The sequence below is a fragment of the Rattus norvegicus genome, chromosome 15 (assembly GCF_036323735.1).
Source record: "Rattus norvegicus strain BN/NHsdMcwi chromosome 15, GRCr8, whole genome shotgun sequence".
Lineage (NCBI taxonomy): Eukaryota > Metazoa > Chordata > Mammalia > Rodentia > Muridae > Rattus > Rattus norvegicus.
In genome coordinates, this window is record NC_086033.1 from 41587119 (window position 1) to 41612693 (window position 25575).

The 25575-nt window shown below is 45.9% G+C and overlaps 1 protein-coding gene and 1 long non-coding RNA gene across 2 annotated transcripts in view; both read right to left on the minus strand.

The window, feature by feature from the left end:
• Nucleotides 1–995: 995 nt before the first annotated feature.
• Nucleotides 996–25575, minus strand: part of Fdft1 (farnesyl diphosphate farnesyl transferase 1) — a 28055-nt gene continuing 3475 nt past the window's right edge. Inside the window, exons 2-8 of the mRNA NM_019238.2 lie at nt 19649–19746; nt 18106–18289; nt 13586–13714; nt 12151–12342; nt 7977–8153; nt 6795–6947; nt 996–3046 (exon numbers count right to left, since the gene is read on the minus strand). Coding sequence (NP_062111.1) covers nt 2828–3046; nt 6795–6947; nt 7977–8153; nt 12151–12342; nt 13586–13714; nt 18106–18289; nt 19649–19746 — 1152 coding nt within the window. The 3' untranslated portion in view covers nt 996–2827. The remainder of the gene's footprint in view (nt 3047–6794; nt 6948–7976; nt 8154–12150; nt 12343–13585; nt 13715–18105; nt 18290–19648; nt 19747–25575) is intronic.
• On the minus strand, nt 8320–12144 carry LOC134482130 (uncharacterized). The gene is made up of 2 exons (XR_010058168.1): nt 10773–12144; nt 8320–9844 (listed from the first exon to the last, which is right to left on the minus strand). It is a non-coding gene; the product is annotated as an uncharacterized LOC134482130 (long non-coding RNA).

Genomic DNA, 25575 nt, shown 5'->3' on the forward strand with positions numbered 1-25575 from the left:
TCCCTTCCTGCCTCCCACAGCCAGTGAAGATGGCTAAACTACGGACTATGGGCATCCTCTTGATCGATCACTGAAGGAGCCTGAGAAACCTGTTGTTAATCCTGTGCTTGGGAGTGGCTCTAGATGTCTTCCACAGTCAGATTCTCCCTGTGCTCAGGTCAGGAGCTGTCTTCTTGGGTACAAGATGACAAATGGGTACTTGGGAGGCAAACAGATCTCTGGGAGTTTGAGGCCAGCTTCAGGGCATTTTGATGACTCTCCCTTTCTACACATTAAAACTGGAACACACTGAACAGAGTCCTATTCAGTGTGTGCTCCTCAAACCTGGGCCAGTATCAGTGCCAGGCCTTTGAATCACTACCTGCTGCCCAACCAGGTCATTTAAGATACATTAATTACAGTTTGGGCAATGGCCTTCAAACAGGTCCTAATGACAAACTGCATTCATGCTGCCCAGGAACTCATTAGGTAACATGCCAGGCCTTGTTCCAGATTGATTACAATACACTTGGAGCTCTTGCTTCCCGCTACCATGGAGAATGGAAAACTACTCAACAGGGGGAAAGCCCCCAAGGGGCTGTCCTAGCTATGATTTGCAAATAACCAGAGGACAGGTAGAGAACAGATCCTTCTTATTGTAACAATGGCTGGATAAGGATGGGCCTCTGAGAAAAGCAGCACACTCAATGCGGAAGAAACCAAGTGGATACATGGGAGATGCTGTAAATTAGGTCAAGAGCAGGCTAGGGAGGTCTTGGTAGTAGAGGGCTTTTCCAGGGCCCAAGACAGACCCGTGGCTCAGTGCCCAGCAACAAAATGAGAAAAAGGTAGGTGTGTCAGACATAGACGGTTTGTATAATGTCCAACTAAATGTAGAGTGGCTTCAGAAATGCACCATGTTAAATATTTGGATACAAACAACACTATCTGAAATTCAAGTGGAGCGTGGTGTCTTGTTTTGCCAAGGGAAAGAAGTTAGTTTCAGAGGATTAGAGTCTGTCCCTCCTCTTTTTAAAGATTTATTCATGCAGTTTATGTATATGAGTGCTGTCTTCATACACATCAGAAGGAATCAGACCTCATAGATGGTTGTGAGCCACTATGGGGTTGTTGGGAATTGAACTTAGGACCTCTGGAAGAACTACTGGGTGCTATCACTCAGACCCAGGTTTTTGGGAGAGACAGTGTCCTGTGTAGCCTATAACTGATTAGGAATTTGAATCTCTTCTGCCTCCACCTACCACATGCTGGGATGACTGCTAAGAGTTGTAGCTTCCAGAAAGGATGAACATTAAGACCTTTGTGCTTCTGTAACAGAAGTTAAAGAACCATGGAACATTACTTTGGTTTCAACAGGATGGTGTTTGTTCAAGGCTGAGAGCCTCAAGTGAGCAATTTAGCAGAGTCTGTATACAAACAGATTTACCACTGGGGCACAGAGACTTCACTTAAGCTGAATGGACCACCAAGCTGGCTGGAGCATCTCGCGAAGTCAACATGCCCATCAGGCTGAAAAGGGGAGCAGACTGTGTCTGTGGTGTCCCCCAAAGGGTGACAGTGAGGTGACTGAGGCCCTGTGCAAGGTGATCAGGTTTTGGAGGCACTGTTCTCAAAAGGGCTCAATGCTAGCCTTCCAGGACAAGAGTGGGGTGGCTCATGTCTGTAACTGAAATTCAGAAGGCTGAGAGACAGTGGGATCACTCAAGTTCAAGGCTACATAGACTTGCAGGCCAGTCTGAGCTAGTTAGAGCGTGCAGTGTCAGCCTGGTGTAGGGCTTGACTCCTGCTTCCTGTCACATGTTCCCTCACCACGTGTTATTTTCCACATGGCCCTTCAAGGGCTAACGACAGGGCCACCTCATCTTGTGCTGTAACAAACCTCTTCTCTTGGTAAAAAAAGTAGTTGGCCTTAGGTATCTTGTTATAATAGGAAACAGGCCAGTATGTTTGCCTAGAGTATGTTCTCCACTGCTGTCCCTGAAACTGGTTTTCAGGTACCTGGGTTGCCAGAGGCCACCATGACAACGTAGCCTACTAACCACCAATACAGAACTGGTCCTTTCTGTCATCATTTGTCTTGAGACTTCAAGGAAAACCCTAACAAATGGCTGTGGAGGTGTCTAGTAGGGAAGTGCCAGTGGCAGGCGGAAGCAGCAGGTACACATTGCCTGCTTACCCTCACCAGCAACACAGGGCAGCCATCGAGCCCTTCCCAGTCCCTGCTAACTGGCTGTTGAGACAGATACTGAGATCTGTGTCCTGAGATCACCAAGCCATCTGCCTGGGCTTTCATGCTATTATAAAAATCTCAAGATCCCAAGCCTTTCCTGGAGGGCATGCTTCTGACAGGTGGCCACCAGCACAAGATGACTGACTGCTTGTGCTGCCCCCTGGGCAGGGAAGCCACGCCTGCACTCGGGAAGCTTGGCAGTTATCACCTAGAATATCGACGATTAATCCCTTCTATCGTCAAGCTGATGAGAAAGAGAGGACCAGTCACTTCATTTTCTACTGTGATAGGTATTCAAAGGCTGTTTCAAATTAAATAGATTCAATCAGCATTCTAGCCAGGTTCACTAGGATCACATGTGGCCTTTCCAGTGCTTCGGTCAACATGATGCCAGTGGCTACAAGAGGCAGGGACCACATCCAGGAAGCACCAGGCTGCTGAGGGCAAGGCGTCCTTTCCTCTTCAGAGTTCCTAAAGGTCCCACACTCAGTTCTCCGAAAGATTAGAGTAGAAGGAAAAACCAAGGGAAGTCAAAATCCAGCTGGGGGAAGAAGAAAAACCCACTTCACGTGGACTTCCGCTTCCAGCTAAACAAAGTCAGTGTTCTCTCTGGACATAGTCTTCTGTGACCTGGGACAGAGTGCTCAAGTACTGCCAGCTCAGGGCAGCCAAGAGCATGATGAAGGACAGGTAAATGGGGGAGTAGTGGCTTCGGGAGATGAGCTGGCAATTGGGAAGGCTCTGCGTCCTGATGTTGGAGATGAGCTGCTTGGCCTTGCTAGCTGACGGGTCTGAGTTGGGGACCCGGTGATAAATCTGTTAAGGAAAGAAGAACACACATTTTCATGGCTGCTTCTAACAGTTCTCAGCAGGCAGGTGCTTTAGGTCATGCCACCAAGGACAAGGCAGGTTCTAAGAACAGGAGTCACTTACTCTACGTTGAGCCCAAAGCACCACCCAGTGAGCAAGGAAGCACAGTGCACTGCACTCTCACCACGGAGCAGCGAAGCCCTGCAGAGCAGCCACTACACAACTTCAGATCCCAACAGCTCACAGTGGCAGCCAGGATTTAGTTAGGCTGACCAAAAAGCATGTGCTTGATGGGGGAAGACTGCAATCTCCATTGGAGCGATGGCTCAGCAGGGAGACCTGTTCACAGCACCCATCTGAAGGCTCACATCTGAAACTCCAGTCCCAGAGGATCCACCACCCACTTTCTGTCTCCATGGGTACTGCACACACATAGTACACAGACATATGTGTAATACATGTAAGCAAAATACCCATATCCATAAAAGAAAAATAAGCAAACCTTTTAAAATAAAAGTAAACCGGACTGGGGCTACAGAAATGACTAAGTGGCTAAGAGCACCTGTTGCTATTGCAGGGCCCAGATTTGATTCCCAGCATCCATGTGGTTCAAAACCATCTGTAACACCAGTTCTGGGGGACATACATGGTACATATACATACATTTAGGCAAAAAATTCATACACATAAAGCAAAATAAATCTAACAAAAGCTAATAAAAAGTAGTAAGTAGGCAAGGCCAGAGAGATAGCTCAGGGAGTAAAATTTGCCTTAAGGCCTGATCTTCCTAACACTACACTTACCTTTGGTGGGGGCGGGGTGGTGGTGGTAAAGATTTAGTTTTAATGTCTATCAGTGTTTTGCCTGTATGTATGATGCATCTACATCAAGTATGTGCCTGGTACCTATGTCAGAAGGGGGCATTCTGGATCCCCCGGAACAGTTGTGAGCTGTCACGTGGGTGCTAGGAACTGAACCCAAGTCCTCTTCAGCCAGTGTACTTAACAGCTGAGCCATCTCTCTCTATAATTTTTTAAGTTAAATGTAGGGGGCTGGAGAGATAGCTCAGTGGTTAAAAGTATTTGAGGCTTGTGAAGAGAACCTGGGTTCAGTTCCTGGCACCCACATAAGGAGGCTTACAGCCACCTGCAATTCTAGCTCCAGGGACTTCTGGCCTCTGCTGGAATCTGCACTCACAGGTGACCCTCTCACACAGATAAACCTCACGCTCCACCTCGTACCCACAGGCTGGGCTGGTCCTTCAGCTCTCTCCCTGCCCATAAAGGCCAGGACAGGCCTTGAAAAGGATGGGACTGATCTCTTCCTTCTGGATGGTGGGGATGGGGGTTGGGAAGATGTTACTTAACTATGCACTTGCATAATGTGCTGCGCATTGCCACAGGCCCCAAATAGTGGGGTGATTAGTCACAGGCTGGAACTCCCAACACTCAAGCCCAGTTCTCTTTGTAAGCTAATTAGCTCGGGTGGTCCATTATAGTGATGGAAGGCTGGCATACCTGCCAATGAGGTTAGAGCAGAATGCTACACAGCATGCATTCTCCCTTCTGCAGAATGAAGTCCTGCATTACTGGGTCAAAGACTAATGCAGTTATGAAATCACAGATAGGTCAGTCTGGATAGGAGAGGGCTCCAGGGTGCCCCAAGGATCCCGTGATTAAGGAAGATGGCAATGTCACTTAGAGCTCACATCTGAGCCCTTGGCTGGGTAATAACCATGAAACACCTCCATGACAGGAAAACAGATGAAGACTGAACACAGAGTAACCCAACACCTAACGAGTAAGTAGAAGAGGAAGAAGGCTCAGGAGGAGGGAGGGGAGAGGTTAAGTAGCACCATCAAAGTCACCGCCAAAGACAGGAAAGCAAAGGGCTCCAAGGAGAAAAGAGCCACAGAGTCAAATGGCCAAATGACTTCTGAGGGTGGGGATGGGGAGGTGAGGGGCAGATTGTGATTTTAAAACAAACTGGTTATTGGGCTTATCATTGGAAAGGCCATTAAAATATTTCTTCCCCTTCTGGGTTATATGCACCCAAGTGCTAATTTGTACAGTTAAGGATGCCCCAAACCAAACAAAAAAGGCACAGGACCATGAAAACAATGGCACTTGCCAAGGAGTTCAGTGTGGCAGAGTAGGGGATGCAAGTTCCCAGGTGATGTGCAGGCTGCTCTAGCTGCTGAGTGGACGTCACCTGTGGGGGGCAGGGCAGGGGGAGCCTACACTGCACCTCTCTAGGCCTCTTCCTGGTCTTCCCAGTGCCACTGAGGAGACAGAACAGACATAACCTCCTTTCCTGGAAGAACACAATTGATTTGTATGGAGAAACAAGATCGGCTATAGCTGGCATCTGGACACCACAGATCAGCCTACCTGTGGACCTCATCTAAGCCTTGACTGGCTGACTGACTTTGAGACAGTGCCACATAGCTCTGGCTGGCCTTAAATCTGCCATACAGGTGAGGATGACCTTGAATTCCTGATCCTACCTTCCCAATGGTAGATTATAGCCATATCCCACCCTGGCCGGTTTATATGGTGGGTGCTGGGGGATCAAACCTAGAGCTTCGTGCATGCTAGGCCAACACTCCACCAGCTAAGTTACATTTCTAGGCAGCAAATCTTCATTATAAAACATCTTTGGGAAAATCTCCATAAAGCTGACATGAAAGCTCAGATTTTAATGTTTGAACTTTACAATTTTGATTTTTTTTCTGCATCAAATCAACTGAAATATTAATTCATCTTTTACCTTGCTTTTTACTGAAATAATATTAAAGAAAATTAGAAACCCTGAGTCAGAAGTCAGCAAACTTTCTCTTAAAGGGCTGGAAGCTATTTTTAGCTATCTGGGCTACTCTGTTGTAACTACTCAACTCTGCCCTGAAGTTGCAAATGCAGTCAGATAAGCAGGGGACACAGTGGCAGAGTTACAGCAGCAGCACTCACAGAAATACCATGCCACCTTTGCCTTCAAACTGCCACCAGCAGCACTTAATTCTAACAGTCAAGAAAACACAAAACCAAACATGAACTTAGTGCTCATCAACTTTTCAGAAGCGATTTCCTACAACGAGTGGTAAGCCAGAAATCCCCAAACCTCGCCTGGAGCCCCACGGCTTGGGTTGAGGAGGGAGGACTACAGTATGTTTGGGACCAGTCTGAGCAGACACTGCACTGCCGCATGCTGGTCCACCTATGCATGCCGGCAGGCACAGCTTGAGGAAGTAAGTACGTTTTGTTTGTAAATTAGTTTTGGCATTTGAAATAAGAGTCGTAGGAAAACAAAACAAAATGAAAAAAAGCACTTAAGACTCACTGACTTCCTCATCTTCCTCTGTCTTCACTCCCCATGGGGTTTTTCAGGTGAGGCCTGGGATATGATGGAGCACAGCAGCCTGAATGTCAGGACACGAGCATTTGCGATCTGAGATTCCCTCAGCCATGCTCTGCCTTAGCGTCCCTAAGCCTCCATGTCACCCATCACAAGCTTGGTTGGCCTCGGAGATCACCTCACGGCTTGGGAGACAGACTGATTCTTCCTAGAGGCTTCGGCATGCAGCCTTGCTCCATGTCATCACCAGGGTCCCACAGGGCTGTGTGTACTTTCCAATAAGGGATACCAACCACTCTCTTTAGGCTGTAACACTAAGTGAGGACCACCTACTATCCAAGCACGGTCTGCATTTAATGCATAAAAACAGCTACAAACGACAGAAAATTAAGTAAGAACCCACCTCTTCTATGTACTGGTATATGATAGCTTTGACAGCTGGCATGTTGGTGGCATCCATCATGAGGGTAACTGCTTGCCCCTTCCGAATCTTCACTACTCCCTTGAATACCTGATGGTTATTGTAACAGGCAGCCAGCGTAGCAATGGCCATTACCTACAGGCAACAGGAGAGGGGAGACTCTCAGTTCATGAAGACAGAGCTCACAAATTAAATTAGCGAAGCCTTTCTGTGGAATGCACAATGTGGGCCAGCCAAGCAGCAGTACCCAGAGAGTAGGCCAGTAAGGTTCTGCCTTTCTAGCTCCTCCATGCTCAACAACAGGGTTCTATTATTCTGTCATTTAGCCACAAAGACTCCATCTCAGTTACACACAAGTGAATCCAACATTTCCATACTAAAGCAGTTAGCTAGTACACTAGATATGTATTTCAAAATAATATCTGGTAAGAATTTTCTACTTTATTCTCTTATGGATATAGTCATTATACATTAAAAATGGTATGAGATAAAAGAACAATGGAAGGGAGAGGGTCATGACCTCCTGTGCTCAAAGATAAAGGGCTCTCGGGCTGATGGAAACCTAGGATAGCCAAACAGATTTACCTGAGACTGTTCAGAACTGTCAGGTCAAGATCAAACCAAGCTTCCGAGTGAGTTAATATAGGAATAATAGGTAAAGGAAATTACTAAGCCTCAGAACATATAGTTGCCGGGTCTACAGGACAAGATGCTGCTATCTTGAGTACAAAGGATTACAATACTTAGGTGAGTGAAGACGTTACTGCATGAATCTATTCATTTCATGTGTATAGGCAATGCGGGGTACCAGCAATCTGACTCAGGAGGTCACTCTGTGGCAAGAGCCCTGGTCTGCTGAGCCATGTCTCGTGCCAGCAGCCTTACTTGGTTTAGCCAGCACGCTGGTCACCTAGGCTGAGGCCCAGGCTTTATTAGCAGAATGATCTAGCCAGTTTAGAATTCTTGATGGAAAAGAGTAAACCCCAGAAGGAACAGTTAGCCTTGTTCCTGACTGTGAGGCAAGGACTCTGCTGTGGCTCCCTACCTACTCCTGAGATAGGTAGTGAACGCTCCTAAGACACTGTGCCCCTGAACACAACAGAGCAAGACAGGAGCCATATTCTGCCAGCCCAAGCACCGCTCTCCTTCAGCACCCATTCATACCTGTGGAATGGCACAGAAGTTAAACACACTTTGGTTCCGGAGCCTTGACAGGTAGGTGATGACGTCAGGGATGTGTTGTAGGGCGTTGGTTATGAGTTCATTCAAGCACTTCACGGCCACATCTACGTTCTCTGGCTTAACAAAGTCTTCCAGCTTCTTAACATATTTGCCCCATACCTGGCCAGTCAGCAAAGTACAAAACAAGTTAACTGGTGAAGAATTTACATGTATTAGGAGATTCCTATAGGGGATGGAGGTTCAATGTAGACCATTTAACATGCAGGCTTAGCATGTGTGGGACCTGGGTTCCACCTTCAACACCAAAAAACAACAGCAAAACATGAACGAGTGAAATCATTTTACTGTACACTGAGATTCAGCTGCTTTAGGCTTCACATAGCAGCCATTTACAGTGCTTGGTCAAGGCCCAATGCATGACAAGAGAGGCAGGGTGGCCTGTGGAAAGGGTCCCTTATAGATAATTAATGCAGCACGCACCAAGCAGTGTAATGACCACGGCATGCAGAGGTAGGTCTCCTGCTAGCAGGAGGGTGAGTCTATTACAACACCCCCAGCTACTACAAATCAACTCCAGCACCAGCAGACCGCTCCCAGCCCACAACCGCCAATCCCACTGACAGTGCTGCTGAGCAAGAATGTATAGAAAAACAAGCAACTGCAAAGCAGGGCCATCACCTCCCCGAGTAGTAGAAACAGGAACTTAGAACAGGGCTCTCAGACCCTCACTTCCAAAACGTGAAGAGCTCAGCAGTTTCTTTTGGCGTGGGGAGTGCCTTGTTTTGTCTTTTGTTACTGTTTGTTTGAAACCAGAATCTTACGAAGTAGCTCAGGTGTCTGGAGTGCTGAGATTACAGGTATGTGGCCATCCTACCTGACTGGGTTTCATGATTTTTAATTTAAAATCACAAAATATGACTATTTACTAAAGATCTATTTTTATATACACTTTATGTATCTATGTGTGTAAATGCTGCATGTATGTGGGTGGTGGTAACCAAACTCAGGTCCTGTGAGAGGGCACTGGGTGCCCTGAACCGCTGAGCCATTGCTCGAGCACCATGTTATCCACTCTTTATATGCACCCAAACCTACCCAGACAAAAGGTACCAGATGTTTTGCAGAACCCAGAAAACAAAAAACTTAATGATGAATCAATGTATAAATTAACCCACTTCAACAGTTCCTGGCACAGGACACGTCTGTTCAATCTACATCTCACTCGTGGGTGACTTTAAGTAGAGCTAGGCTTACTGCTTTATCCTTACACCATGAACTCCCAGAGGAGGGAGAACTCAGGGGCCCCTGCATGCTAGGCAAGTGTTCTATCACTGAGCTCGATTTCCTACCTAGAACCTTTTGTGTATACATGAACTATCAGGTCACCTCTAAACATGAATAATTAATATAAAACACTCTTCAAATTTACCTTCCCCCACTACCCGCCCCCCACCAGTTTGCTCAAATCTAAACAAGTTCCACATCCAACATATGCTGGGTACCACTAAGTACTGTAGCCATGAACTTATTGAAAAAAAAGGGTGTGTCACATCCTGGAAGACTTCTCAATTTTTCTGTTTCTCTGGCATAATCCCATGGTGTACACTCACCCTGCTTTCCTTGTAAATGGTAAATCTGGCAAAAATACTTCACTAATGACCTGTGTCATCTGCCTAAGCTGTGCCTCCTGGGAAAATCGCAGGTCATATGGACTTCCTGATACCCACCAAGCATCAGATCCAACGGGTTGAAGGCTCAGTCTACAAGAATGCTCCCCTAGCTGAGATGTCCACTGTAAGTCCCAAGTTGTCGCCTGTTCAGTACTCATCATGAAGGATGTAGACAACAGGCTGGAGATGCAGAGAGAGTGAAGCTGGGAGGAGGAGTGTGGAGCCTCCTGCCCTCTCCACCGTGCCACCCTGCAGGCACCTCCACTTAGTCAGCTATTAAAGCCCGATCCCTAGCCACTGGGGGCTTTGTTTCCTCATCACGGAAACAATATAAATTAAATCTATGCCAGTGGTGGCCAATTCTATCTCCAGTTGTTCCGTGTTCTGCAGCACCTCTCTGTCTCTGTCACATAGTTTTCCTTGGAGGAATCTCTCTCAGGCACAGTGGTCAAACCAAGAGCCCCAATCCTCTACCCACACCCATTAGTAAATCTGTTTGCAAAACTCCTTTAAGTTCTTAAAAGACTCCAATATTACCATGAGGAGGCCAAGGCAGAATGAGTGTGAGATTAGGTTAGCCTGGGCTATATAGTGAGATCTTGCTCCAAAAATATAAAATAAAAGATCTCAGGTTTTAGAAGGTTTGTGCCAGAAAACAAGCATTGAACATATACTCTTACTATAAATCAAAGATCATATGAGCACAGGCTCTTGCCTCTAAAACCTAGCTGCTTTATGCTACCAGGTTTATGTAAGAATAGCAGGAGTTTTACCAGGTATCAAGCCAGAGTCTCCCATGTACTAGCAAGCACTCTGCCTCTGAAGCAGACCCCCAGGCCCCTGCCCTATTTCAGTACCAATTTGTCTAAGTTTTATTGAGTGTTTTCTGAGGCCAGTCTTGAAGTAAACATTCCCCAGCCTCAACCTTGAGGGTTCTGGGACTGCAAGAAGGTTTCACCACACCCAGCTCTGCTATAAAATTATTTCACAACGGGATTACTTTTTCTTCTCTCCTTCCTTTTTTCTCACCCCTTCCCCATAGCCCCCAATCCACAGTTGGTGCTAGGGATTTAAACCACAGCCTCATACATGCTCAAAAGCAGTGTACCTCTGAGCTGTATCCCTAAAACCACAACACGGTTAGAGAAACTGTAGAAAAATCTCCCATTTAAACTGCAGCATAGCAGTTTCCGCAATTTGGTTTTCTCCCTGGGACATGATCTGGAGATGACATCACAATAGCATGACTCTATCCTTCCTCTCCTGTGACTAGACACTTGAAATGTTGAGAAAGCTTAACTTTACACATAGTGCTACAATAAACAGCCTCACAGGCAGCACAGTGGGCCTGCCTAGTGAGAAATGGCATCTTGGTAATCTCCCTTTTCAGGCTGTTTGAGCTGACACTAACACCTGAGGACGGGACGTCTATCTCATTTCTGTCACCCCTCCAGCCCGTAGTGCTGGTGAGCTCTTCTATTTCATTTCACAGGCTGAGGAACTGGTGCTCATGAGTCACAAGCTTGTGATTCAAGCTGTGTCTGTGAGACTGGGCCAGGATGGTCCTACTCTTCTTTCTGGATGGCCATATGCCTGGGCATCACCCACAAGGCCTTCACCACTCTCCACCATGAAGGCATCACACAGAGATAACCACAGGCAGGAGCCTTTCTCCAATCTGTCCACATCACCTGGGACGTATAAACATCCTACATCTCTGTGAGATGGCTGGTCTCTTTTCTCACAATCTCGGCCCCTACAAGGCTGAAACTGGAGCATCTTGAGCTCAAGCAGAGTCCTTTTATATCAGAATATAAATTTTGCATCTGTTATATACATTGCTAATTTCATCACTCTGTGACTATTTTTTTAATCTAAAAGCACTTGGCTTTAGGAGAACATTTTATAAAACACAAGAGGAAATCCTCGAGTGAACACAGTAAATAATTATGGAATATTCAAGCCTTTTTTCAATGTTCATGGTTTAATTAAAACATTTTCTTATATAATAGACATCTATAGTTTTTTCTACCCAGCACCCCTTCTGCCTCCACCCCTGCTCCAAGAGCTGGAGATTTGAACCCACAGCCTTGCGCATGCTTAGCTTGTATCATACCATGAGCCACCACCTTTTGCCCCTCATTGTCAGAGACTCTTGGTTCAATCCATCCGGGTTGTGTTGGGCACACCTATAATGCGGGTCTATGGTTGGAAGACCCGGGCTGTGGCTGGATACAGGACTGTGCTCAGCCTGAGCCCCGAGAGCTAGGGTGTAAAGTTGGTTTGCCTGAGTTATATCTGTGGCTTGGAGGAAGTCTGCCCAGAGAAGAGAAATGGCCAAAGCCATTCACAGAGCTTGAATCCCTGGATGCAGCCAGTTTGCCCAAAGCAGTGACTGATTTTAGCCACCTGCAACTACTGGGTTAGATGATTCATTTTTCAGAGTCTAAAACTGTTTTTCCCCCAAGTACCCCATTTTCAGTTACCTCTTGAGGCCAAAACTGTCTTCCTTCTTGTTGGTCTTCCAGATAATCACGAATGATATTTGTTTTCTGCAGAAACAGACCCATAGAATTGGCACACTCTGTGTCTTCACCAACTATGGGATCTTCAAACTCTGAGGCAGAGAATAGGCGAGAAAGGCCGATTCCCACCAGTCCAGCAACATAGTGACAGTACTGCAAAAGATTGTGTAAAGCACTTTAATCACGACACAGAAACAGCCTTGCCAGGCATCCGAGCTATAAAACAGCAAGTTGAGAGCAAAATGTCTGATTTTGATTAAATGTCTCCTTTTGATTAAAACACACCAAGTGCACGCACAATCAAGATGCCACTCCAAGTAAGCACGCTGCAGGTAAACACGTGGAGGACCTATTATTGCCTCCACTGCACGGATGGGCAAACTGAGAAACAGTGGCCAGTGACCTTGTTATGACCCGAAGGTTTCTGTCTGTCTGTCTTCCCTTTCCTTTTCCTATTAGGGTTTGAACTGCAGAGCTCTGGTTTATTCTACTTTATTTTTTTTAAAGGCAGATCTCACTCACTTTACTTCTGCCATATTCTGTAGCCCACACAGGCCTGTGACCCTCTCACCTAGGCATCCAAAGTAGCTGAGGTTATAGGGGTGGGCAGTCACGGGCGGCTAAAAGGGTGTTAGAACTATGAATCCAGTTCTGAAAAGGTGTCACCAAGATTTTTGACAAATGTAGTGTTTAAGTGTCAGCTGGGCAGGTGGGGGCTGCTGACAGTCACAGCCTAACAAATGAGCCTCAGCTGGGACTTCCACCTCTTGCTCTCCTGCTCTCTCGCTGGACAGTTACTTCGAGAAGAGCAAGGACTCTCTGGATATGGCTAAGCTTCCCAGACTTATGAGAAGGAGGCGTGAAAACCTGGGCACATCTAGTGCATCCTGTCTATTTCCTTACTCTTTTCCTGCTTTGGCAATGCTGGGGATCAAACCCAGGGCCTTGGGCATGCTGGGAAAGCACTCTACCACTGAGCTACTGCAATACAAAAGGAGGAACTCCTCTGATGACTCGCACACTAAAGCAGGTGCGTACCCAGTATTCTATAATGAAAAAGAAAATGACAACGACAAACAGCATTGTTTTAACTTTTGAAACCGTACTGTTATTTCTGGGTTACAGAAAAGTATTTGGCCATTTACCTAAAATTTTGTGGCAACTTAGGAACAATCTTACAATTCACTTGGCACAGTACACCTGTGGGGCATGTATTGTCACTGACAGAGCATTTAATTGTAAGGTAAGTAGTTCTGAGGACACTGTCAACTTCAATAGATGTGGGTTAAACCAGAAAAACCCAGATCTGGAGGCTACTCTGTCCTTGTTCTGGGCTTCATCATGGGGCAGTTGGCCATCTACAGAGCAGATGTGGACCCTGGTTACAGATACTAACCTTGTCCCAGTCCTGTTTGGAGGTTACATCCTTGTTTAGAAATTCTGCCATCCCACATCCCATCCTGTGACAGATGTCAGCGATCACTGTTTGATATTTCTCAGCCAAATTTCTAAACTCCAGGGAGATCTGAAATGAGACACAAAACAATCAAACACACCAGATCACACACTTCATGGTACCAGAGAAATGCACAACCCTGTAGAGCTCGTAGGCCAGTGATAGGACAGCTGCTTCCCTGCACCAGTCGGGTCCTCCAGGGACTCATGAAGCCAGCATCTTCCTCACTCCAAGGCTGTGTCTCTAAATTACTCAAGGATCTCAGTTTAACTCTGTGTCTGCTGCCCAGTATAGTCTTTCTTGCAAGTCTAAGATCCATATAAAAATGCAGTACTGACAGGTTTAGAAATATATTACTAATTATCTCAGCTCCAAAAAAGCATTTAAAAGTTATCAACATACAACATAAACACAGCAAAATTTTTGTTTTTATTTTTGAGGCAAAGTCTCACTATGTTGCCTCAGCTGACATCCAACTCACAATCCTCCTGCCTCAGGCTTCTTCAGGTGTGTCCCACCGGCTGGTCCCTCTGTGAGCACTGAAGGGTGAAGGGTGATGTTAAGATATCATGTGAGAGAGAGATCTGTGTAAAAGCTAGACACATCTCAGGAAGGGCCAAGGGCATACCAGCAGGCCACAGAGCAACCATGCCATCTCTGATGAACATCAACTATTAACTCCTCCCTCCTCAAACTACATAAAAATCAATCTGGTCTTTTAGAACTCTCTTCTAGGACAGCTAATCCACGCTGGAGTCAAAGGGCAACTCCTACATGGACTGAAACCATCTAACACTCCCCCGGAATCCAATCCCTGTGCTCCCTTGTTACTGTTCCAAGCCACACTGCCCTGTGGTAAGGGCAGTTCTGTTTATAAGGGGGCAGGCCAATGAGGGCGGGAAAACAAACACCTCAGAAAGGGTACCCGATGATCCTTAGTGGCCTTTTAGAATTCCAAAATTTGGTATTTTGGAATGTAATTCAGAACTGAAGCAAATGAAAAAAAAAATACCCATTAAAATAGGACTTGGTCTTGCTGGAACCCTGAGGGGAACTATGTTTTCCTTCAGGTTCTGCAGTGAGACACAGGCCACAAGGACTTCCCCCAACCCCTTGGGGGACCAAGCCACAGTGAGGACACACTCCCAGGTCCCTGTATCACTTGCTGGCCAGTCCAAGGACATGAAGGCACATTACAGTGACAAGTCTCCTGGGACAATAAAGGCCAAATCCCAAACAGGGCAAGAGGATTATGGTATGTCCATTGACTTTCAAGACAAACTCCTCCCCCTTATAGAAGGTCTCAGCAGGCTATGATTAAAACTGCTGGCCGTTTGTTGTTCTAACAGCCCTCCCCACCCACCCAACCCACCACACACACAGACACACACACAAACAAACACACACACACAGATACACAAATAAACTCACTCACTCTCCCTCCCTCCCTCCCTCCCTCCCTCCCTCCCTCTCTCCCTCCCCTACCCCCTCTCCTTTGAAACAGGCTTTCATTCCATTGCCCAAAACTGTCAAACTCTTGGTTTTCCTGCCTTGGCTTCTCTGGAATTACTGATGCATGCCAACATGCCTGGCAGTCTTAACTGTTTCCTGCCCTTTTAGCGTTTTTGTTTGTTTGTTTTCCAGACAAGTTCACATATATCCTGGTCTAAAACTCACTACATAGCTGAGGCTAGCCTTGAATTCCTAATCCTCCTGCCTTCACTCCCCCACCTCACTCAGCTGCCAATCTTCAAAGAAGCATCAAAAGAGACACAGGAGTCAAGCACAAGGTTTCTGAGGCCAGGAACCCTGGGTTCCAATCCTGATTCTCTATTTAGGCAAAAGACTTTATCATTTTTTTCATACCTCTGTTTCTCACATGCAAAAATGTAGACAGTATAGGTACACCACACACAATGTAAGTATAAGCCACAGGGGGTGGCACATTTCAAAGGCTGAGGCAGAGAAACGAGAGGCAGCACAGGCTCATGGGCTCTCTGGGCCCATGATGTGCATCAAGTAAAGAGAGTTCACTTGGCTTATTCTCAAAACAAGGGTGCATGCAATATTAGAGAAAAAAGAGCTAATAAAATTGTCCTCCAAAGTACATTCTATCTACCCAGCCTTGTCCGGAACCCTTTAGGTTTGAGTTTAAAATGTCTATACTTTATAGTTTTGTTTCAAACTAACACACTTCAGTTACCTTCCCCTCCTATTACAGCTCCGTGTGAGCACTGAGGGTGACCTATACTCATGAAGAAGGTATCCCAGGACCAGTCTTCCTCTACAACTTCTCTGAACATACCTTCCCATGTCCTCCTGTCTTAAGATGATTCACAAAGTGAGAGGGTCTCCCATTCAGGTACAAAACATGACTTTCCGACTTCTCAGTCATCAGGACATAAAGGACTAACAGTAATGAGTGGTATCTGGCCTATTCTTTCAGCTCCCTTTTTCTCTCCCTGGGACAGTGCCCCGCCTCCAAACACTCTTGATCAAACAGGAAAAGATCAAGATCAATTTACTGCTCACCTCTGAAACCTTTCAAAACAGAATAGTCTCTTCACATTGGAATGCACATGCAAAGACAGCTGGGCTTTACAAACTTACTAGATGATGGGGTTGGGGATTTGGCTCAGTGGCAGAGCGCTTGCCTAGGAAGCGCAAGGCCCTGGGTTCGGTCCCCAGCTCCGAAAAAAAAAAGAACCAAAAAAAAAAAACAAAAAACAAACTTACTAGATGAAGATCTGAAAATTACCTAGCTCCCCCAAATTACTTTAGCATTTGTTCTTTCTGGTGGGTAGATGAGGCTACCTTGAATTTTTATGATCCATATAATAAAATTATCCCATGATCAGAAAGTCTTTAAAGGTTATAATGTCCCTACATGAAAAGTAGTTTGGTAGCATACACCTTTAATCCCAGCACCAGGAGATCTCTGGGATCTTGTTTCTCACAGGTAGATCTCTGTGAGTTCGAGTTCAGCCTAGTCTATGTGGCCAGCTCCAGACCAGCTAGGGCAACATAGTGAGACCCTGGTTCAAAAACAAAAAAGCAAAGGAAAATATATTTTTGGAGATAAGTCAGATTACTCAGGAAGCTGGGGTAGGAGAGTTATAAGCTCAAGGGCTGCCTAAAACACAAAGTGAATTCATGGTCAGCTTGGGCAAATTATTGAGAAACTGTCTCCAAAGGAAAAAACAGGCAGGCTGAGGACATAGAGGAGTAATAGAATACCTAGTGATCAGAGGGCCCTGGGTTTCATACCTAGTGCTGAAGAGAAAAACAGCAAAAATAAAACCCACTTCTGTTACTAAGAAGGTACAACCAAGTGGGTCACAGCACTTCAACTGCATTAGCAGGACTCAAAGGCTCACCAGTCAACCTCCACATGGTTGCCAGAAAAACTATTCACTGGCCATCAGGTACCCCAAGGATACCAATGTATCAGTATCTTCCCTAGAGCTTTAGGGCCCTCAGTAGCCTGCAGATGTCCTATGTACTTTCATAGCACAGCATATATTTTGGTCTTTGGCCCTGAAAACATGATCCCAGCAAGTTGGAAACAGCCTATCTTTCTCAAACCTGGTTGGGTTCCCCTTGCCTCCCTCCTATATCGAAGTATAGACTAGATTCCTTTATTGCAAAAGTCATACAAGGACTGTTCTCCAAACCTCTAGCAAACTATGTACAAGACAAATATCCTCTTCAGGGTATCAGGGAACACGTGACTTGACTAAACTTGCAAATTCTGGAAGTGAGGTCCATGTACACCATGAACTTTTCGGCCCCTAAAGCTTGGGGCTTTACCTGTAATCCATCTCAAGAGCTAATACCTACAGAATACTTCGTATGTACCAGGCACTACTCTAAGAACTTTATACCTAAGACATTACCCAACTTTTACAGTTCTACCTGTACAGATTGGGAGAGAATCAGAACTCAGTTAAGAAAGTGGCAAGGATCTCATCTCAGCTACTGCAGAAGCCCACACCCTACCCAAAGGTGTGCGCCATGGTGAGCAGCAACCCTAAGCTTCCAGCCTCACTGTGGGTACATACACTACAGTCAACAGGCCCATGTGATCCAGTGTGGAGATCCACCATTTTTCCTTTTACTATTTTGACAGTTCTTTAGATCTGAAATGTGAATCTCAGGTCCTTCTGTAAGAATGGACCTGGGACTTCTCAATAAATGCCTGTAGAAAGGGGGCACAGCCATGCTGCCCTAAGACTAGTATAACACTAGACTTGGGGAGCTGTTACGGTCTCTACCACACGGAGGGAAGATTGAGGAACCAAGGGCTATGTACCTCATTACCAATAACTAAGTTGAGATTCCAACCAGGAAAACTCGTGCTTTGGACTCTGAGCTGCCCTCAGACTCTTCAGGTGACCTTTCTCTCAGCTCAGGGGTCAAATGCACTGCCAATTATTAACAATATACCCAGAGTTCAGTACCGTGGGGAAGTCCTCCAGCACTACTCGGTGCTTCTCCTTGCTCTCGGTGAACCGCCACTCCGGCTCATAGAGGAAAGTGTGAAAGTTTCGCAGCAGTGGGATCTTCTTCTCCACACTGATGGCCATGTCATCCTCCACTGTGTCCATGGCTCGGAGGATCAGGTAAAACACACACACCGCATGACTGTAAAAGAGGAAAGGCTAGGAACACAGTACCAAGCGTCCACTTTTTCTTTTTTTTTTTTTTTTCCGGAGCTGGGGACCAAACCCAGGGCCTTGAGCTTGCTAAGCAAGTGCTCTACCACTGAGCTAAATCCCCAACCCCCCACTTTTTCTTTAGTATCTACTTATTCTGCGTGTGAGAGAGAGCATGAGCGTGCCCCAGCATGTGTGGGAGGTCCTCCCTTTCCACCTGTGGCTTCTAAGAACGGAGCTCAAGTTGTCAGGTTTAGCAGCAAGTGCTTTTACCAGCTAACCCACTTTATCAGTCTGTTTTTGACAATATTTATTTCTGGATAACATTTAAAGCAGGGTGGTGCTTCAGGCCTGTCAACTCAGGAGGCTAAGGCAGGAAGATCCAGAGTTCAGGACAACTGGGACCATTAGAAGGGACATCCAAAGCCTGCCATATTTAGCACTTAAAAATTGTTTTCCTGAGGAGACTGTAACGGAAAGGAGGAAGAGACAGGAGGGACAGAGAGAGAAGTTGCGGACAATATGGAGCTGACAGTAAGATTCCTCTCTGCACATTTACAGGTTATTATGAGTGGTTTTTTTTTTTTCTTTTTCTTTTTTTTCGGAGCTGGGGACCGAACCCAGGGCCTTGCGTTTGCTAGGCAAGCGCTCTACCACTGAGCTAAATCCCCAACCCCTATTATGAGTGTTCTTAAGGGATGGATGTGTACTGGGCTTTGTATGTTTAGATGGGCAATTATATCTTATCAACTAGATAAAAAAAAATTGTTTTCCTGTCTTAAGTGCAAATAATGAACACTACCACTTATTTATAAAGAATACAATGAAAACAGCAGGTGGATGCCACATGTCTCGAAGACTGCTTTATATCTAACCAATGCACTGCAGGGACCAAAAGGTAAATGCTTAAAGGGCACTAGATTTTTGCAGATGAAAAATTTTTCAGCATGAATGGTGTCACAGGTACAGTAACTTCTCTAAACTTGGTGCAGTGCACACAAGAGATACTTTTTGAAACTCAGTATGCTTGAAATGTAAGGTGACAAAAGCCAAGAAAAATGTCTGGCCTGCTCACTGACTGGTACAGGTGCCAAGACTAAAAGAAGGTAATCAACATGGCTGCCCCACCCCCTTCTCTGAAAGGGCTGGCCTAAAAGGACGCTGGTAGATGGCCAGGTGCCTGGAAGGGCATTTGCAAGTAAACACACAGGCGGGAGTAGTGGGGGGGAGGTAGTTCTGCCTAAGCCACAACAAGGAGCCCATAATTCTAAGTGGTGCGTCAAGGTAGCTGCAGTGACTCAAAGGATCCTGGAAAAGCAGTCCTCCCCAGTCAGGGCTCTGCACTAACCGTATGTCCCCATCCAGCGCCTGGATAACCGCGGCGAAGCTGCGACTGGTCTGATCAAGATACTTATAGCAAGTCTTCAAGCTGTTGCTGAGCGAGTTCTGTGGGCAGAAAAGACAGACCGCGGTGGCAGACGTGGAGCAGGAGTGAGGTTGGGGCAGGCAGCTGGTAGCAGGGCTCCGTGCCCGGGACCAGTCCTTGAAAGGCCAGGCGGTAGGAGGCCAGGAGCAGCCCCGTGGGGGTGAGCCCGGAGGAGTCTTGGGCGAAGCGACCGGGCTCAGCACCAAGGTCCGCTTGACCAGGGCCATGGCCTTGGTGCTGCCGGCGGCTGCCATGGGAGTGCGGCGCAGAGCCCTTCCTCCATAGGCACCACTGAGCTGCAAGGCGCCCACCGCAGGGCGGGGATCTGATAGGGCTAGCCCTGGCCAGAGCAGAGAGCCTCACACCACAACACGTGCAGGCCTGGGCCACGCCCCCCGCTGCCTCTGGCCACGCCCCCACAGCGCGGAAACCCCAGCTGCCTCTCCACTGTCCCCACAAGCATGAGGGCGAAGAGAGCACTGGCCAGTAGTTCTGAAAAATTGGTTTTCACTCCCTGTGGCAGTTTTCCCTAAACTATCTGCAGGCTCCCCTGACTCCTCTCCCCAAGTCCGCTGGCCTTTGGTAAACTGAAGTGCTCTTTGTCTGTGGTCAGGCTTACTATGTACCTCTGGCTGGCTCAGAAATTGCTGTGAACAACAGGCTGGCCTCGAACTTGCTTGTGCAACCCTTTTACCATTCTACCTTCCGAGTGCTGGATTACACATATGGACACCATGCCCAGACATGTTTCTGTCTTTGTACTGCCCAACCACGAACAATCATGCTGGTCTACCTAAAGCAATAACCTTTATTAATTCCCTGCTCTTGTACATAATCAGGACTGAACCCAGTTCTACCCTGGGGCTTCTAAACCCTACTGCAATCATTTTCTTCTGAAGAGAATCTGGCTTTCGACTACTGCTATATTGCTTTGCTGTCCCTAGTCCTGCTAAGAGCCCTGAATCTTACAGTCAGTGTTCACAGAAGCACAATACCAGGGATATGCAGTAAGCGCGTCTCCGCAAAGAAAAACTTTGCAAGGAGCAGGAGGTTTGGAAGGTGTCTTACTACAAATGCTAACAAAACTGCTTTTGTGTTGTGCTGTGTGTGTACTTTATAAGAACTTTTATGAGCAGGAGAAGGAACAGAATTTCCACCTGCCCCTTGTACAACCCTACACAATATCTCCACTCATTTTAAGAAATGGGAAACACAATTATCTAACGAGGGAGTTGTTTCTGAAATACAGCCTATCTGCTAGTAGGCAATCCACAGAGGCACTGGACTGTAAGAGAATCTTGGGCCCTGGTGTCCTGTGAGTTATGCCCTTTTTATTTGGATTTCCTATATTCCTAATATGGATACACATTATTTTGTCTAAAGAGTAAGATTTTCTTTTAAAGAAAAAAAGAATCCTGAGTTTCATTTTATTGTCATTTCTAATGAAATATGTTAGTGAAAACTACTATTTACTGATTGGCATTAGTGAGATTCAGTCTAGCACATTAATAACCTGTACAGTTTCAATGACATAAAGCAATACGTTCACAGACAATTTAAAACAGTCACCAACTCCTTCAAAATATGGAAAGACAAGATTTCATAAGAAAAAGAACTGAGTAACTGTTCTCCTTTGAGCCGACAGCCTTGTAAGTTTCTGCCTAGAACACTGTGTGTCTCGTAGCCCAGGCAGTGCTGAGGCTAGTGGCAATTCTCCTGCCTCAGTCCCTTCAAATTACAGCTGTGATCTACCACACCCAAGGTGAGCAGCTCTTTGTAAAGCTGTTACCATGCCCCACAAATTTCTCAGCAGTGTTTCTAGGGCAGTGTTTCTCAACTTGTGGGCCTCAACCCCTTTGGGAGTCAATGACCCTTTCACAGAGGTCGCCTAAGACCATTGAAAAAGCATGTTTACTTAGTGAAGTAATTTTATGGTTTGGGGTCACCACCACATGAGGAACTGTATTAAAAGGGTGGCAACATTAGGAAGGCTGAGAACCACTGGTCTGGCAGCTGCTCTCACCAGGACTTGCAAGGCATGCAAAGGGACAATGACACTGGGTTTGAAGAGCAGGCTTAGGGAGCACTCCACATCCTTCCACAACACTTCTGTTTTGTTTCTGGTTTCAGTCATCTTAAACAACAGGCCCCTAAAATGACCAAGAAGAATCCCATTAAGGACAGCACCACTCTCTGAAGGCTGGGAACACTCTCCTGGCCATGGACTCCTAGTATGTCACAGCTACTGTTCCTAGAGCCTCCCATTTTTTCACTGCTGCCTGAAGCTAAGTACACACCCAGAACTCTCCAGTGAGGGAAGCAGGGTTCAAAGGGCATTCAAAGGGAAGGGTACAGACTACTCATCAAATGAGGCTGAACGCCCAGAATGAGGCTCCAGGTTCCAGCTGACAGCCACCAGGACCACCCCTGTTAGTCCTACCCTTTTTTTTTATAATAAGACGGGTTTGCTTAGGATGGGAAAACCAAAACCTCAGAACCCATGAACCTCAGGGTTGGACACTGAGAAGGTTAATAACAGTCACTTATTAGGCACTGCATGCTAAACAATTAAACATTACCTTTAATCCTTTCAAATGTTTAAGGATGGTATGACAGGACTACGGTCCATGACACACAGGTAGCAAGGGTCATACTCTTTAGTGTTTTGGAAAACAAACCATAGCCTAGATTAGGGCCCCAGGATTACACAGCAACAATTCTTAAGCAATACAGCCAAATATATAAACCAAATGGAACAAATGAAGCCTCACCCAAAATCAAATCAGGCTCTGCCGCCAAATGGGCATAGCTGTGAGTCTGTACTTGGGAAGCTGAGGTGAAAGATAAAGAAGTAGAAGCTGGGGCTGGAGAGATGGCTCAGCGGTTAAGAGCTCCGACTGCTCTTCCAGAGGTCCTGAGTTCAATTCCCAGCAACCACATGGTGGCTCACAACCATCTGTAAAGAGATCCGATGCCCTCTTCTGGTGTATCTGAAGACAGCTACAGTGTACTTATATATATTACATGAATAAACCTTTAAAAAAAAAAAAAGTAGAAGCTATCTAGGCTACACCCCAAACCTTCTGGCACAAAGGAAAACAACAAAAACAACAAAAAGAAGCAGAACCCCTTTGATTCCCAGCCTGGAGCTGGCTGGCTGTGACTAAGGTCCTGTAGCTCTCCATGCTACCTTACAGATGATAAAGAAACACGGAGAACTGACCAGAACATGCGTGGCTAAACATTAAGAGTTAGACTTGACACAAGTCAGATCTCCTTAGAAAAGGTCAGCTTCTTCCATTTTGTGGCCATTTTTGAGTAATGTCATACAACTTGCACGTGGGGCAATGCGTGGAGATGTGCTAACTGATTCAGTAAAAGACAAATTACTTGAATTTCATTTTTTAAAAAAAAAAGATGTCTTACTGCCTATTCAAAGATGTGGCTGCCTGTTCAAAGATTAAAAGCCTTGCAGTGCCATCCATTTACAGAAATAATCAGCTCTCAATATTGTTCAGGGAATATATCCCTCATTTTTTGTCATTATTGTTATTTAAGAAAGAAATATTAAATGAAGGGAAATGAATTTTCTAATTTGTTTCCACTAATTAGAGGTACTTCCAATTATTAAAGTTAGTTAGTTGGTTAGTTATTTTAGCTGAGGTTTTCCATGGCATCTAGGCTGGTCTTAAACTCCTGGGCTCCCTGGAACCTCCTTCCGCCTCCTCTGGAACAGCACGTATTTCAGTGGCATTTGGCATGCCTGAGGCCTTAGGTTCAGTTCTTAACACTGGGGGTGAGGGCCTCATAGGGGTTTGCAAAGTGCTCAGCAAATAGACTGATCCTCAAATCCCCCAGAGAGAAGGAATAGCCCAAGCCTCACTTTCTCTGCCTCCTTACCATGGCCCATGGGCACCCACTTCCCTTCAAGGAGGAAACCAAAGCCTTCACAATCTCCAAGGATCTCATTTTATAGCGAGGGAAACAGTCCCTGCTGTAGATCACAACTGTAAAAAATCTGCCTTCCCCTGACCTCACCACTCCAGCCTCTCGTGATTGCTTATTTCTGTCTGGAACACTGTGTTTGTCGTACCTTCCTCTCCCAATAGAACACAGGTTTGACCAGAGCCGGATCTTTTGCCTAGTTTCTTCTTTTTCTAATTCCACACCCCAGTTGTGGCCTGCTGGTTGGGTTCATGCAACACCTGAGCTTTTTGAGCCGAACAGCCTCTGAGCTAAAAGGCACAAGGGTACACGTGTGGCCAGGCCTGGCTGGGCATCCCAGAGCATACTTAAAGAGTTAGTTGTGAGGAAAACCATACTTGTAATTCACAAAATGACAGCAATACTAATACCTGTCCCCTTCAGATTGCTAAGAGTGATGAAGTGCAACGAGGTATGAACATGGTCCCAGAATGTGTGACCCATCAGGAAGGAGTCCTTCTCATACCTGGCTCCCCTGGTAAAATCTAGGGTCCAATTAGACAGTAATAAATGTGACTCATGTAGACGTCTGAAAAGCGTGTGTATAGAAGTTTGCTCCCTTCCAGGGTCCAAGAGTACCAGGACAAGCCTACAGGCTAATGAGTGTGTCTCCCCTAGTCTGGCTATAACCCGCTAACCACCCCTTTAGCTACAAGCTGCCTGTCAGCTGAGCAGGCCACGGAGAAACAGGTCCAGCTGTCCCAGATCAGAAGCTCCAGTTGTCCCAGACAACTGTGAACTAAGTTAACAGTTGTAGTTTAAACCACTAACTTTGGCTTCCAAAAACTAGGATAAAATATACACATAGCATATTTTCCAACTTAGCCAATGTTTAGCAGTTCACTAGTATTAGGAAGCAGCACATGTTGTACAACCAAACTCCGTAACGGTAACCCTAAGCTTTGACCTCAGTAGCTTAAGACACTGATTAAACAAGACTGGTGACCTGAGTTCAATTCCTAGAACCCACGTAAAGATGGTGTGATAAACGCCACAAATTTGTCCCGTGATTGTCAAGTGTGTGCAGTGGCACTCATACACACAGACATAATAATAGACATAATACATTTTTTAAAATTTAATTTAAAAACTCCTAAGTGATACACTTAGATAATAAAGTTATAAGACAGCATCTTCTGACCTGGAAATCACAGCCTAGAATAGAAATCCACCTGCCTCTGCCTCTGCCTCCCAAGTGCTGGGATTAAAGTCATGTGCTACTATGTTCAGTGAAAAAAAATTGTGTGTGTGTGTGTGTGTGTGTGTGTGTGTGTGTATGTATGTATAATATGGTAAAATATATGTAAAATTTTGTACGTATTTATTTTTATAGAGGGTAGCATTGCCACAGCTATGTAGAACAACTTGCTTCTACCATGTGGGTCCCAGGAATTAAACTGAGGTTGTCAGGCTTGTTGGCAGGTGCCTTTACCTGCTGTGCCTGTCACCTTGCCAGTCAAGCTGTTTGGTTGTCCTGGTTAGGACAGGCATTTGTATGCATCAGGCCTCTAGATTCGTCCACCTCTTAGCTGGCTCTGGACAGACTGCTTAATGTACTTCCGTGTTCCATTACCCCAAGGATGAACAGCATACTGGGGTAGAGCGCAGTGGAGAGGATGGGGAGATGGCTCAGTAGTTAAGAGCAAGCCCTGCTCTTGCAGAGGACTGGAGATCAGCTCTCAGTGTCTGCAGCTCACAACCAACCATAGCTCCAGTTCTAGGGGCATCTGATTCCACAAACCCACACAGACACTACCACATAACACAATTAGAAAACAAAAAATAAATAAATAAATACATAAATAATAAATAAATAAATAAATAAAGAATATTTTTTTAAAATGAGAGACCGAACAAGCTCTGTA